General features: G+C 36.0%; 1 protein-coding gene across 16 annotated transcripts in view; it reads left to right on the top strand.

The window, feature by feature from the left end:
- Positions 1 to 15,181, top strand: part of ARHGAP5 (Rho GTPase activating protein 5) — a 128,378-nt gene that overhangs the window by 54,539 nt on the left and 58,658 nt on the right. For 14 of the 16 annotated variants that reach the window (XM_070587674.1, XM_070587673.1, XM_070587661.1 and 11 more), the window contains one exon: positions 1,135 to 5,022. In XM_070587674.1, coding sequence (XP_070443775.1) covers positions 1,303 to 5,022 — 3,720 coding nt within the window. In that variant the 5' untranslated portion in view covers positions 1,135 to 1,302. The remainder of the gene's footprint in view (positions 1 to 1,134; positions 5,023 to 15,181) is intronic. The other 2 variants (XM_070587696.1, XM_070587704.1) reach the window with 1 other exon arrangement.

Below are 15,181 nucleotides of genomic sequence, written 5' to 3' on the forward strand. Positions count from 1 at the left end.
TTTCACATCTGTTGATGTACATGACTGGATATTTTCCCCACCTTGTGAAATTTTGATGTGGAAATGATGTCTTGCTTTTAATTCAACCTCAAAAGAATGTGACGTACCAAATAAAACTTTTATAAGAGACCAATTCCTTGTTTCCACATAAATAAATAACCTAAATTAAATTACATGCAATTCTTAAAGGTTACATAATGTTGGTATATTAAAAAATTCTAAAAGATTATCTCAAGTATATAATCTTAAAATTCTTTAGCTTGGTGTTACTCAAAATGTGATCCATGAGTTCTTTATAACTACTCTGATAGAAAATAAATGTAGAAATCAAGAACATTTGGAAACAATTTGACAGTAATTTAATGTATCTTGAATTTAATAAGACATTGGGGCTTGGATTTTAAAAAAAAATTATTTTCTACAAAATTGGACTTGCAGATATGAAAAAAAAATTAGTCCTTCACCTTGGATAATTTGAGAAGCATTGATCTATCTAATTAAATATTGTACTTATTTGTATTAACTGTCCGTTTTCTTCTATTTCCCTGTTTAAGTATTTAAATATTCTTAATTGGTTTTGGGCATAAAATTTTATAAATTTCACAGGACTGTTTTGACACTTCTTGGAAAATTTTTAATCCCCAAATCTTGATAAATTTGTATGAAATTCCATTTCAGGGAATAAGTTTTGAGGAGCCATGTAATAGATAGCAGGTTGTGTTTAAAAGTCATGAGGGAATTGTTAAGGCAATTAATACGTTTTATTATCACCAAATAGTCTCCTGTCACATAAGGCAGGAAAATTGAGGGAGAGGAAGGACTAGTTGGTTCTTCAAACTCAGGAAGGAGTTGAGAGAAAATGCACATTTGGTTAATAGGGGCTTATTTTAAAGTTTGTGAGACATTACATTACATTTTATATTTAGTCATTTTAATTGTTAGATTTGCCTTAAATTTTGAGGTCAGCTTGCATTTGTAACAGTAAATCATAAACTCTCTTTCTGGTGCCTTCTTAGAATACATGTAACATTGCTGTTAACTTGCATGGTGCTTTGTTGTGAGCATCTTTAATATATATATAATTCAGTGTGTGTAATTCATGATTAAGAATTGTCCTTTTTCTCCTCTTTCTAGGAAGATGATCCATATGATCTTGAAGACCTTTCTGCACAGAAATGAGGGAAATACAAAGAACCAAATATAGTTCTGAAATTCGGGATCTGTATTTTGAGGGAATTTTATTTTCAGAATGAGAAGTATATCTGATTACCTTTATGAATGTAGAGACATGAGAAGAGAGTTATGATGGCAAAAAACAAAGAGCCTCGCCCCCCATCCTATACTATCAGTGTAGTTGGACTCTCTGGGACTGAAAAAGACAAGGGTAACTGTGGAGTTGGAAAGTCCTGTTTGTGCAATAGATTTGTACGCTCAAAAGCAGATGAATATTATCCAGAGCATACTTCTGTGCTTAGCACCATTGACTTTGGAGGACGAGTAGTAAATAATGATCACTTTTTGTACTGGGGTGACATAACACAAAATGGTGAAGATGGAGTAGAATGCAAAATTCATGTCATTGAACAAACAGAGTTCATTGATGACCAGACTTTCTTGCCTCATCGGAGTACGAATTTGCAACCATATATAAAACGTGCAGCTGCCTCTAAATTGCAGTCAGCAGAAAAACTAATGTACATTTGCACTGATCAGCTGGGCTTGGAGCAAGACTTTGAACAGAAGCAAATGCCTGAAGGGAAGCTCAACGTAGATGGATTTTTATTGTGCATTGACGTAAGTCAGGGATGTAATAGAAAGTTTGATGACCAACTTAAATTTGTGAATAACCTTTTTGTCCAACTATCAAAATCAAAAAAACCTGTAATAATAGCAGCAACTAAATGTGATGAATGCGTGGATCATTACCTTAGAGAAGTTCAGGCATTTGCTTCAAACAAAAAGAACCTTCTTGTAGTGGAAACATCAGCACGATTTAACGTCAACATTGAGACATGTTTCACTGCACTGGTACAAATGTTGGATAAAACTCGTGGCAAACCTAAAATTATTCCCTATCTGGATGCTTATAAAACACAGAGACAACTTGTTGTCACAGCAACAGATAAGTTTGAAAAACTTGTGCAGACTGTGAGAGATTATCATGCAACTTGGAAAACTGTTAGTAATAAATTAAAAAATCATCCTGATTATGAAGAATACATCAACTTAGAGGGAACAAGAAAGGCCAGAAATACGTTTTCAAAACATATAGAACAACTTAAACAGGAACATATAAGAAAAAGGAGAGAAGAATATATAAACACTTTACCAAGAGCTTTTAACACTCTTTTGCCAAATCTAGAAGAGATTGAACATTTGAATTGGTCAGAAGCTTTGAAATTAATGGAAAAGAGAGCAGATTTTCAGTTATGTTTTGTGGTGCTAGAGAAAACACCTTGGGATGAAACTGACCATATAGACAAAATTAATGATAGACGGATTCCATTTGACCTCCTGAGCACTTTAGAAGCTGAAAAAGTCTATCAGAACCATGTACAACATCTAATATCAGAGAAGAGGAGGGTAGAAATGAAGGAAAAATTCAAAAAGACTTTGGAAAAAATTCAGTTCATTTCACCTGGGCAGCCGTGGGAGGAAGTTATGTGCTTTGTTATGGAGGATGAAGCCTTCAAATATATTACTGAGGCTGATAGCAAAGAAGTGTATGGTAGGCATCAGCGAGAAATAGTTGAAAAAGCCAAAGAAGAGTTTCAGGAAATGCTTTTTGAGCATTCTGAACTTTTTTATGATTTAGATCTTAATGCAACACCCAGTTCAGATAAAATGAGTGAAATTCATACAGTTTTGAGCGAAGAACCTAGATATAAAGCTTTACAGAAACTTGCACCTGATAGGGAATCTCTTCTACTTAAGCATATAGGGTTTGTTTATCATCCCACTAAAGAAACATGTCTTAGTGGCCAAAATTGTACTGACATTAAAGTGGAGCAGTTACTTGCCAGTAGCCTTTTGCAGTTGGATCATGGCCGCTTACGGTTGTATCATGATAGTACCAATATAGATAAAGTTAATCTTTTCATTTTAGGGAAGGATGGCCTTGCCCAAGAGCTAGCAAATGAGATAAGGACACAATCCACTGATGATGAGTATGCCTTAGATGGAAAAATTTATGAACTTGATCTTCGGCCAGTTGATGCCAAGTCGCCTTACTTTTTAAGTCAGTTGTGGACTGCCGCCTTTAAACCACATGGGTGCTTCTGTGTATTTAATTCCATTGAGTCACTGAATTTTATTGGTGAATTTATTGGAAAAATAAGAACTGAAGCTTCTCAGATCAGAAAAGATAAATATATGGCTAATCTTCCATTTACATTAATTCTGGCTAATCAGAGAGATTCTATTAGTAAGAATCTACCAATTCTCAGGCACCAAGGGCAACAGTTGGCAAACAAGTTACAATGTCCTTTTGTAGATGTACCTGCTGGTACATATCCTCGTAAATTTAATGAAACCCAGATAAAGCAAGCTCTAAGAGGAGTATTAGAATCAGTTAAACATAATTTAGATGTGGTGAGCCCAGTTCCTACCAATAAGGATGTATCGGAAGCTGACTTGAGAATTGTCATGTGTGCCATGTGTGGTGATCCATTTAGTGTGGATCTTATTCTTTCACCCTTCCTTGATTCTCATTCTTGCAGTGCTGCTCAAGCTGGACAGAATAATTCCCTAATGCTTGATAAAATTATTGGTGAAAAAAGGAGGCGAATACAGATCACAATCTTATCATACCATTCATCAATTGGAGTTCGGAAAGATGAACTGGTTCATGGGTATATATTAGTTTATTCTGCCAAACGGAAAGCATCAATGGGAATGCTTCGAGCATTTCTATCAGAAGTTCAGGACACCATTCCTGTACAGCTTGTGGCAGTTACTGACAGCCAAGCAGATTTTTTTGAAAATGAGGCCATTAAGGAATTAATGACTGAAGGTGAACACATTGCAACTGAGATCACTGCTAAATTTACAGCGTTGTATTCTTTATCTCAATATCATCGGCAAACTGAGGTCTTTACACTGTTTTTCAGTGATGTTCTAGAGAAAAAAAATATGATAGAAAATTCTTATTTATCTGATAATACAAGAGAATCAACCCATCAAAGCGAAGATGTTTTTCTACCATCTCCCAGAGACTGTTTTCCCTATAACAACTACCCTGATTCAGATGATGATACAGAAGCGCCACCTCCTTATAGTCCAATTGGGGATGATGTACAGTTGCTTCCAACACCTAGTGACCGTTCCAGATACAGATTAGATTTGGAAGGAAATGAATATCCTATTCATAGTACCCCAAACTGTCATGACCATGAACGCAACCATAAAGTGCCTCCACCTATTAAACCTAAACCAGTTGTACCTAAGACAAATGTGAAAAAACTAGATCCAAACCTTTTAAAAACAATTGAAGCTGGTATTGGTAAAAATCCAAGAAAACAGACTTCCCGGGTGCCTTTGGCACATCCTGAAGATATGGATCCTTCAGATAACTATTCGGAACCCATTGACACAATCTTCAGACAGAAGGGCTATCCTGATGAGATATATGTTGTCCCAGATGATAGTCAGAATCGCATTATTAAAATTCGAAACTCATTTGTAAATAACACCCAAGGAGATGAAGAAAATGGATTTTCAGATAGAACCTCAAAAAGTCATGGAGAACGAAGGCCTTCAAAATACAAATATAAATCTAAAACCTTGTTTAGTAAAGCCAAGTCGTACTATAGAAGAACACATTCAGATGCAAGTGATGATGAGGCTTTTACCACTTCTAAAACAAAAAGAAAAGGAAGACATCGAGGAAGTGAGGAAGATCCACTGCTTTCTCCTGTGGAAACTTGGAAAGGTGGTATTGATAATCCTGCAATCACTTCCGACCAGGAGTTAGATGATAAGAAGATGAAGAAGAAAACCCACAAAGTAAAAGAAGATAAGAAGGTAAGTTTAATTTATGGTCAGTAATGTTTATTAAGATTTGTTTGCCTTTAAAAAAATTTTTTTTTTTTAAAGATAATGGATTTGACATTACAGAAAACTTAGGCTGCTTTATGTCATTCAGTAAATATAATTAGCTCTTTTTAATTTTCTGAATATTTTGTGAGGGCAATTTTTTTGGTTACTTATTTTATTGCATTTTGTTTACTTGTGCTTTATCTTATTTGGGGTAGAAGTTTGATTTCATATTCTTCAGCATAAAGATTCTAGGTGAATGTGTTTATTCTTTTTACAGAAACCCAGATTGATAAAGTGATTTTCTTTTTTTCTGTTTGTCTGTAAGCATTCCATTTGTCTGTTTTTTCATTCTGACCTACTAGTTTTCCAATATTAATTTTGTATACCTGTCTCACTCAAGGATATTAACACTACAATAAAACTGTAATAATTTGTAGTCTTGGAAATGTATTAACTTTTCCAGGCAGCTTTTTTGTGGATGGTGGTATACTGTTGTAAAGGCATGCAGAAAGATTTTTGAAGTTTGAATGATAGAAATTTGACCAAATAGCAAGTTTTCATCTTTTATATATGTATTTTTTTATGTAACTTTTTTAAAATTTGAGTTCATAATAGCTTACGTCATTGGGAAATTTCAATTGTACCTTATTTCTTGTCTGTCACCACATAAGTGCTCCCCTTCACCCCCACCCCATGCCCACTCCCCACCCCGCTTCCCCTGGTAACCACTGAACTGTTTTGTCCATGTTTTTGTTTATATTCTACATGAGTTTGAAATCATCTGGTGTTTGTCTTTTTCTCAGTCTGGCTTATTTTGCTTAGCATAATTCCCTCCAGGTCCTTCCATGCTGTTGCAAATGGAATGAATTTGTCTTTTTTTATGGTTGAGTTGTATTCCATCGTATATATGTATACCACCTCTTCTTTATCCAATCATCAGTCCCTGGGCAATTGGATTGTTTCCATGTATTGGCTATTGTGAATAGTGCTACAGTGAGCATAGGGGTACGTATGTTACTTTGGGTTGTTGATTTCAGGTTGTTTGGGTAGATACCCAGTAGTGGGATAGCTGGGTCATATGGTAGTTCTGTCTTTAGTTTTTTGAGGAATCTGCATACTGATTTCCGTAGTGGCTGCACCAGTTTGCATTCCCACTAGCAGTGTATGAGGGTTCCGTTTTCTCCACACCCTCTCCAACATTTGTTATTTTTAGTCTTAGTGATTATAGCCATTTTAACAGTTGTAAAGGTGGTATCTTAGTGTAGTTTTGATTTGCATTTCCCTGATGATTAGTGATGTTGAACATCTTTTAATGTGTTTATTGGCCATCTGTATATCTTCTTTGGAAAAATGTCTTCATGTTGTCTGTCCATTTTTTGATCAGGCTGTTTGTTTTTTTGTTGTTCTGTTGTGTGAGTTCCTTGTATATTTTGGGGATTAACCCATTATTAGATAGATGATTTGCAAATATTTTCTCCCAATTGGTGGGTTGTCTTTTTGTTTTGATCCTAGTTTCTTTTGCCTTGCAGAAGCTCTTTAGTCTGATGAACTCCCACTTCTTTGTTTTTTCTTTTGTTTCCCTTGTCTGAGAAGACATGGTATTTGAAAACGTCCTTTTAAGTTTCATGTCAAAGCGTGTACTACCTATATTATCTTACAGGAGTTTTATGGTTTCAGGACTTATCTTCAAGTCTTTGATCCATTTTGAATTTATTTTTGTGTGTGGTGTGAGATAATGATCTCCTTTCATTCTTTTGCATGTGGCTGTCCAGTTGTCCCAATGTCATTTCTTTAAGAGACTTGTTTTTTTTCATAGTATGTTCTTGGCACCTTTGTCAAAGGTTACCTGTCCATATATTTGAGTTTTTATTTCTGGGCTTTCAGTTCTGTTCTATTAATCTGTAGGTCTGTTTTTGTGCTAGTACCATGCCATTTTGATCACTATGGCTTTGTAGTACATTTTGAAGTCAGGGGTTGTGATGCCTCCGGCTTTGTTCTTTTTTCTCAGTATTGCTTTAGCAATTCGGGGTCTTTGGTTGCCCCATATGAATTTTAGGATTCTTTGCTCTGTTTCCCTGCAGAATGTCATTGGGATTCTGATTGGGATTGCATTGAATCTGTAGATTGCTTTGGGTAAGTTGATTTTGTAGTCCGCCACTTTACTGTAGTTATTAATTATTTCTAATAGTTTTCCAATGGATTCTTTAGGGTTTTCTGTATATAAAATCATGTCGTCTGCGGAGTTTGACTTCTTCATTACCTGTTTGGATTCCCTTTATTCCTTTCTCTTGCCTATTTGCTCTGGCCTAAACCTCCAGTACTATGTTGAATAAGAGTGGAGATAGTGGGCATCCTTGTCTTGTTGCTGTTCTTGGAGAGATTGCATTCAGTTTTTCCCCAGTGAGTATGATGTTGGCTGTGCATTTGTCATATATGGCCTTTATTATGTTGAGGTAATTTCCTTCTATCCCCATTTTGCTAAGAGTTTTTATTATAAATGGCAGTTGGATCTTGTCAAATGCTTTCTCTGCATCTATTGAGATGATCATGTGGTTTTTATTCCTTATTTTGTTAATGTGTATCACATTCATTGATTTGTGAATGTTAAACAGTCCCTGTGTACCTGGTATTAATCCCACTTGATCCATGATCTTTTTGATGTATTGCTGTATTTGGGTTGCCAATATTTTGTTGAGGATTTTTGCATCTATGTTCATCAGCGATATTGGCATGTAGTTTTCCTTTTTTGTGTTGTCCTTGTCAGGCTTTGGTATCAGAGTGATGTTGGCCTTGTAGAATGTGTTAGGAAGCAGTCCATCTTCCCTAATTTTTTGGAATAGCTTGAGAAGGATAGGTATTAAATCCTCTCTGAATGTTTGGTAGAATTCCCCAGGGAAGCCCTCTGGTCCTGTGCTTTTATTCTTTGGGATGCTTTTGATTGCTGTTTCAATCTCTTTACTTGTGATTGGTCTATTCACATTCTCTATTTCTTCTTGATTCAGCTTTGGGAGGTTGTAAGACTCTAAAAATTTATCCGTTTCCTCTAGATTGTCCATTTTGTCCATGTTTTGGCATATAGTTTTTCATAGTATTCTCTTATAATCCGTTGTCTTTCTCTGGTATCCATTGTTATTTCTCTTCCTTCATTTCTAATTTTATTTATCTATCCTTTCTCTCTTATTTTCTTTGTAAGTCTGGCTAGGGGTTTGTCAATTTTATTTATCTTCTCAAAGAACCAGCTGTTTCATTGATGCTTTCTACTGCCTTTTTTGTTTCGATAGCATTTTTTTCTGCTCTGATTTTTATTGTTTCTCTCCTTCTGCAGACTTTGGGCTTTGTTTGTTGTTCTTTTTCTAATTCAATTAGTTGTAGTTTGAGATGACTTATTTGGGATTTTTCTTGTTTGTTAAGGTGAGCCTCTATTGTGGTAAATTTCCCTCCTAATACAGCTTTTGCTGCACCCCATATGAGTTGGTATGATATGTTTTCATTTTCATTTGTCTCCAGATGTTTTTTGATTTCTCCTTTAATTTCTTCAGTGATCCATTGCTTGTTCAATAGCATGTTGTTTAGTTTCCACTTCTTTGTACCTTTCTCAGCTTTTTTCTTGTAATTAATTTCTAGCTTTATAGCATGTGATCAGAAAAGATGCTTGTTATCATTTCAATCTTCTTAAATTTATTGAGGCTTGCCTTGTTTCCCACCATATGGTCTGTCCTGCAGAATGTTCCGTGCGCAGTTGAGAAGCACGTATATTCTGCTGTTTTGGGATGGAGTGTTGTATATATGTCTGTTAAGTCCAACTTGTGTGGCTTTTCATTTAATTCCACTGTTTCCTTGTTGATTTTCTGTCTGGATGATCTATTCATTGATGTGAGTGGAGTGTTGTGGTCCCCTACTATTATTGTGTTATTGTTAATATCTTATTTTAGCCTTGTTAATAGTTGCTTTATGTACTTTGATGCTGCTGTGTTGGATGCATAGATATTTACAAGTGTTATTTCTTCTTGATGGAATGTCCTGTTGATCATTATATACTGCCCCTCTTTGTCTCTCTTTTCCTGTCTTATCTTGAAGTCTACTTTGTCTAAGTATGGCAACACTTGCTTTCTTTTATTTGCCGTTAGCTTGGAGTATCGTCTTCCAGCCCTTCACTCTGAGCCTGTGTTTGTCATTGGAGCTGAGATGTGTTTCCTGGAGGCAGCATAATGTTGCATCTTGTTCTTTTTTGCGTTTTCTTCCCAAATCCCACCAGTACATAGTTGTATATTTTTTAGTTGTGGGTCCTTCTCGTTGTGGCATGTGGGATTCCGCCTCAACATGGCCCGATGAGCGGTGCCATGTCTGCGTCCAAGATTTGAACTGGCGAAACCCTGGGCTGCCAAAGCAGAGCGCACAAACTTAACCACTGGGCCACAGGGCTGGCCCTGGTTCTTGTACTTTAATCCATCTTTCCACTCTGTGTCTTTTTATTGGAGAATTCAGTCCATTTACATTTAGGGTGATTATTGATATATGAGGGCTTAATGCTACCATTTTATCAGTCGTTTTCCAGTTCTCCTGCATTTCCTTTGTTTCTTGTTCTGTGTATTTTGGTTGACCAGTCAAGTTATGTGGTTTTTTATGTTGTGTTTCTTTGTTTTGTCCTTATTTATTATTTGTGTCTGTGTTCTGCTTTTTTTGTTTAGTGGTTACCATGAGATTTGTGTTCAAAATCTTGTGGATAAGATAGTCCCTTTTCTGATGGTGTCTTTTTTCCTTAGACTAAACTGATTCAGTCCCTTTTCTCTTCCCTCCTAAGTTGTTTTTCTCACATCTTATTCCATCTTGTGTTATGAGTTTGTGGTTAAAATGACAAGATTATCTTTGTCTTTGGTATTTTCCTTCCGTTTGTCTTTAATGCTATAATTGAGTATTTGCTATCCTGCTCTGATTCTGTCTACCTGTTTATCTCCTTACTCCATGCTTTGTAATCCCTTCTTCCCCACCTGCCTCCCAGGTATGAGGGCCTTCTTGAGGATTTCTTGTAGGGGTTATCTTGTGGCTATGAACTCCCTTAACTTATGTTTGTCTGGGAAAGTCCTCCAACATATCTGAAGGATATTTTCATGGGATAGAGTATTCTTGGCTGAAAGTTTGTATCCTTCAAAGACTTGAATATGTCCTTCCAGTCTCTCCTAGCCTGTAAGGTTTCTGCAGAGAAATCTGCTGAAACCCTGATAGAGGTTCCTTTGTAGCTTATTTTCTTCTGCCTTGCTGCCCTTAGTATTCTTTATTTGTCATTTGGTTGTGCCAGTTTCATTGCTATATGCCTTGCAGTCAGTCTTTTTACATTGACATATTTAGGAGATCTGGTAGCCTCTTCCACGTGGATTTCCATCTCCTTCCCTAGTTTTGGGAAGTTCTTTGCTATTATTTCTTTGAACAAGCTTTCTCCGTTTTCCTTCACTTCGCCTTCTGGAATAATTGTAATTCTTAGGTTGCGAGTCATCTATTTCTTAGAGACTTTCCTCATTTATTTTTTGTCTTAGGTCTCTTTCTCCTCTATCTGGAGCATTTGAGCATCTCCGTCTTTGATTATGCTGATACACTCCTCTATGATGTCCGCCTGAGCATTCAGGGAATCCATATTTTGTTTTATTTCTTCCATTGTGTCTTTCATTTCTACTATTTCTGATTGATTCTTTATAGTTTCAATCTCTTTTGTGAAGTAGCTCCTGAACTTGTTGAATTGTTTCTCTACATTCTGTTTTAACTTGTTGAGTTTTTTGATGATAGCTATTTTGAATTCTTTGTCATTTAGATACATATTTGTGTGTCCTCAGGACCGATTTCTGGATACTTGTCGTTTTCTCTCTCGTCTGGAGATCTAATATAATGTTTGATATTGCTAGAGGGAGTGGTTCTGTTTTTTCGTATCCTGTTGTTATTTGGTCGCAATTACTGCTTATTGCCACTGGGTGGGGGTCAAGAGCCGCATATTCCTTCCATGAGATCCCAAGTAGTGGAGCCGGGCTGTGGTGGAGGGTGGGGGTGCTTTCTCCTGCATGCTCTCGGGGGTTTCTCGCTGTACTCTTGCTATCTGCTCTCCTGGGCTGTTGGCTTGATAAGGTCACCCCCCATGAAGCTTCTGCCCCAGTAGAAGGCTTCCTTCTAGGCTGCAGGGGCCCATCAGGGATCCTTTATGTTCCTGCATCTGAATGTCCCCTACCCTGTTCCTTCCCTCTCAGAGGCCTCCTGTGGTCCCAGATTACAGTCTTTAGGGGAGGGAGAGAAGTTTTCTTTTACCGTGTTCCACCTCCTCTGAGGGGGGCTCCAGCCTCTCCGCCCTGCATCGTATGACTGCGTGGGTTTCTCCAACATTTTTTCTGTTGTGTTTGGATGTCCTCTGTGGGAGTATGAATGTCCTTTTCATTGTATGTTGGAGGGGAGGGATTACTGAGGAAGCTCACTGTGCCCTGATGCTGACATCATTCCTCATCTTTTGTATTTTCAGTAGATGTTAACTTACCTCATGGTAGTAAGCATCAGAAATCAAAATTTGTATGCTGTTGAAGTTGTATTTAATAATTTGTATTTTTATTAGATCTTTTTCACACTGGTGCTTTGGCACCTTCACTTCTAATACTGTTTTGATACTTGAGCGTAAACAAACTTTTATTCAAGATTTTTATGGTCTTAAGACAGCATTCAGTAGGCTTTTTATTCTACATATTGATAATTTCTTCATCAGTTAAGTCCATAGTCTTAATCAATGCCTATTTATTTACTACAGCTGACTGCTGTTTAGCAAGCCCAGTTAATGATAGGGATATTTTGAGTAGGCTTTTTCTAGATAGTTTCCTACATGTAGTAATTGCTGCCTATTATAGTTGGATAGACACTATTTTATTTTCTAAGTTTAAGCTGTAGTATTTCCTTATTTTATGATTAACTATTCTCTGTATTAGGCATGTAAACTGCTTTGAAATAAGACTCATCTAAACTTAAAGCACAAACTCTTAAGTCACAACACACTACTAACTAAATATTTCTGGCATCTTTTCACACAGCCTGTTAGCACTAGTTCTTGCTACACATTTTGTCACTGCCAAAAAACTTCAATATTTTTCTCTTCATTTGCTTATGTTATTAAAACTGCTTAATGCTTATTAACAAAGATAAAGTATCCACAGTCTTTCCATTTTAATTGCTTTGGTTTGTGTTACTTTTTTGTTTTCTGATCACAAATCTACTTAATTGTTTTGTTAACTTTATTTTGATATAATTTCAACTGAGAGAATGTTTGTAGGAAGAGTAAAAGGAGGTCTGATATACCCTTTACCAAGATTTCTCTACTGTTTACATTTTCCCCAGTTGCTTGAGCTGTGTTTATATGTGTATTCAGGTTTATTTGTTTTTGAGCCCTTTGAGATTTAACTTGGAGATAATGGACTCTTTTTACCATTAAATACATTGTATATTTTCTAAGAACAAGAGTATTCTCTTAAATAGCAACAGTACAGATACCAAAATCAAGAAATTTAACAGTGGCACAATACTATTATTTAATCTACAATCTGTGTTTAAAAAGATAGATTTTTGAACATTTTGAACATATGTCCCAGTAATGTTCTTTCTATCTCCCTCCCAATTTTATCTAATTTTTATTCAGTTGCAATTATAGTGTATACATATCTTTTCCCACTTAGTCATAATTTTCCATAATGGCCTATAGTCTTTTAAATTATACTTTTAGTCATTAGGTAGTTTTCCATTTAGCAAATTTTATCAAAACTAGATTGTTAGACTTCCAAGTTTTAATTTTGCTATCGTTTTTTATTGCAGTGGCCAATTTTCATAAAAGTTTGTTCCTTTTGGATTATTTCTTTAGGGTAAACATACACCGGTGGAGTCACTAGATTCAAAAGGCATGAGTATTTCAATGACTCGATATTTATTATTACTATAGCACTTTTAGTGTTAATTTCTTAACTGTGAGCACTGTGAAAGGAAGGAATGTGCCACATATATATTTATAATCTGAAATTTTAGCATGGTCCCTGATTCCAGTTAGTTTACTAATGATAATGTTCCTTGAATGTTATTGTTCCTTGAATTAGATTAAATCTCTTCACACCTAATTTGTCCTAGCTAGTCATGTAACTGTATTTCATTGATTCTAAAATCCATGTTTTGTTCTTTTTTACTTTTTTATATCCCTTAAATCTGAATGTGTTTTACAATTGATGGTATGTCATAATTTAAGTAACAATGTATTTTTTTTCTCTTTTAGAGGTACATAAAATAATAGTGCTGTTTACAGTCACTGGCATCTTAAGTTCACTGGCTACAGTAATTTGTCTTTAATTTTTATTATTCCTGGCCACAGAGACAAATGGGAACTAAAATCAGACCTAGATTTTCTTCCTCCACACTTGCAAATGATTCGTATATTTGATTCCACTTAATACTTGGTATAGTATACTTCTTTTCATTTGATGTCAGTGTTTCCCTCGCTTGTATTGAAGTGGTGAGTTGGTTTTGAGTTGTCCTTATAATCTACTTTCAGATGATTTAACTCACAGTAGTCTCAGCTGTCTTACTTTTAGAGATGTTTTAGAATTTCCTTGCACTTTTATATAGCATTGCTTTAGTTTTTCGATTCATGTATTATGATAGTTGAACTCTAAGAAAGTTGGAGAAATTATATTTTAGAGGCTTTTTTTTTTTTTTTTAAGATTTTATTTTTTCCTTTTTCTCCCCAAAGCCCCCAGGTACATAGTTGTGTATTCTTCGTTGTGGGTTCTTCTAGTTGTGGCATGTGGGACGCTGCCTCAGCGTGGTCTGATGAGCAGTGCCATGTCCGCGCCCAGGATTTGAACTGACGAAACACTGGGCCGCCTGCAGCGGAGCGCGCGAACTTAACCACTCGGCCACGAGGCCAGCCCCATTTTAGAGGCTTTTAGATCTGTAATTTTTTGAAATTAATTTTTTATTAGGTAATAATAGTTTATAACATGAAATTTCGGTTGTACGTTATTACTTGTCAGTTACTATATAAGTGTACTCCATCTCTTATACCCACCCGCTAACCCCCTTCCCCTTTGGTAACTGCTAAACTGTTCTCTTTGTGTGTTAGTTTATCTTCCACATGTGAGTGAAATCATACAGTGTTTGTCTTTCTCTGTCTGGCTCACTTCATTGGACATAATACCCTTAAGGTCCATCCATGTTGTTGCCAGTGGGATGATTTTGTCCTTTTTTTATGGCTGAGTAGTAGTCCAGCGTGTGTGTGTGTGTGTGTGTGTGTGTGTGTGTGTGTATACGTATGTGTATACGCCGCATCTTTTTTATCCAATCATCAGTCAGTGGCACTTGGGTTGCTTCCACTTCTTGGCTACAGTGAATAATGCTACAGTGAACATAGGGGCGCCATAAGTCTCTCTGAATTGTTGATTTCAAGTTCTTTGGATAAGTACCCAGTAGTGGGATAGCTGGGTCACATGGTATTTTCATTTTTAATTTTTGAGAAATCTCCGTACTGTTTTCCATAGTGGCTGCAGCAGTTTCTATTCCCACCAGCAGTGTATGAGCATTCCCTTTTCTCCACATCCTCTCCAACATTTGTTATTTTTTGTCTTGGTGATTATAGCTATTTTGATGGGTGTAGGTGATATCTTAGTGTAGTTTTGATTTGCATTTCCATGATGATTAGTGATGTTGAGCATCTTTTTATGTGCCTATTGGCCATCTGTATGTGTTCTTTGGAAAAATATCTCTTTGTATCCTCTGCCCACTTTTTGATTGAGTTGTTTGGTTTTTTTCTAGTTTAGTTGTGTGAGTTCTTTATATATTTTGGAGATTAACCCCTTATCAGATATATAATTTATAAATATTTTCTCCCAGTTGATGGGTTGTCTTTTCATTTTGTTCCTGGTTTCCTTTGCTTGTAAGTAATTTTTTAATCTAGTGTCCCTTAAATGTTTGGTTTCTGGACCTGTGGTGTTAAAAAGATAACCATAGGTTACAATGCAATTTCATAGATAGTTTGTGCCACAGTTATATTTTAGGGCTTCATATCTGTATGTGCACAGCGAAATGCCTTGGATTGCTCCAAGGCTAACTATTTATAAAATTAACTGTCATCTGTGTTATTTTTCCT

Source organism: Equus przewalskii, chromosome 1 (assembly GCF_037783145.1).
Source record: "Equus przewalskii isolate Varuska chromosome 1, EquPr2, whole genome shotgun sequence".
Taxonomy (NCBI): domain Eukaryota; kingdom Metazoa; phylum Chordata; class Mammalia; order Perissodactyla; family Equidae; genus Equus; species Equus przewalskii.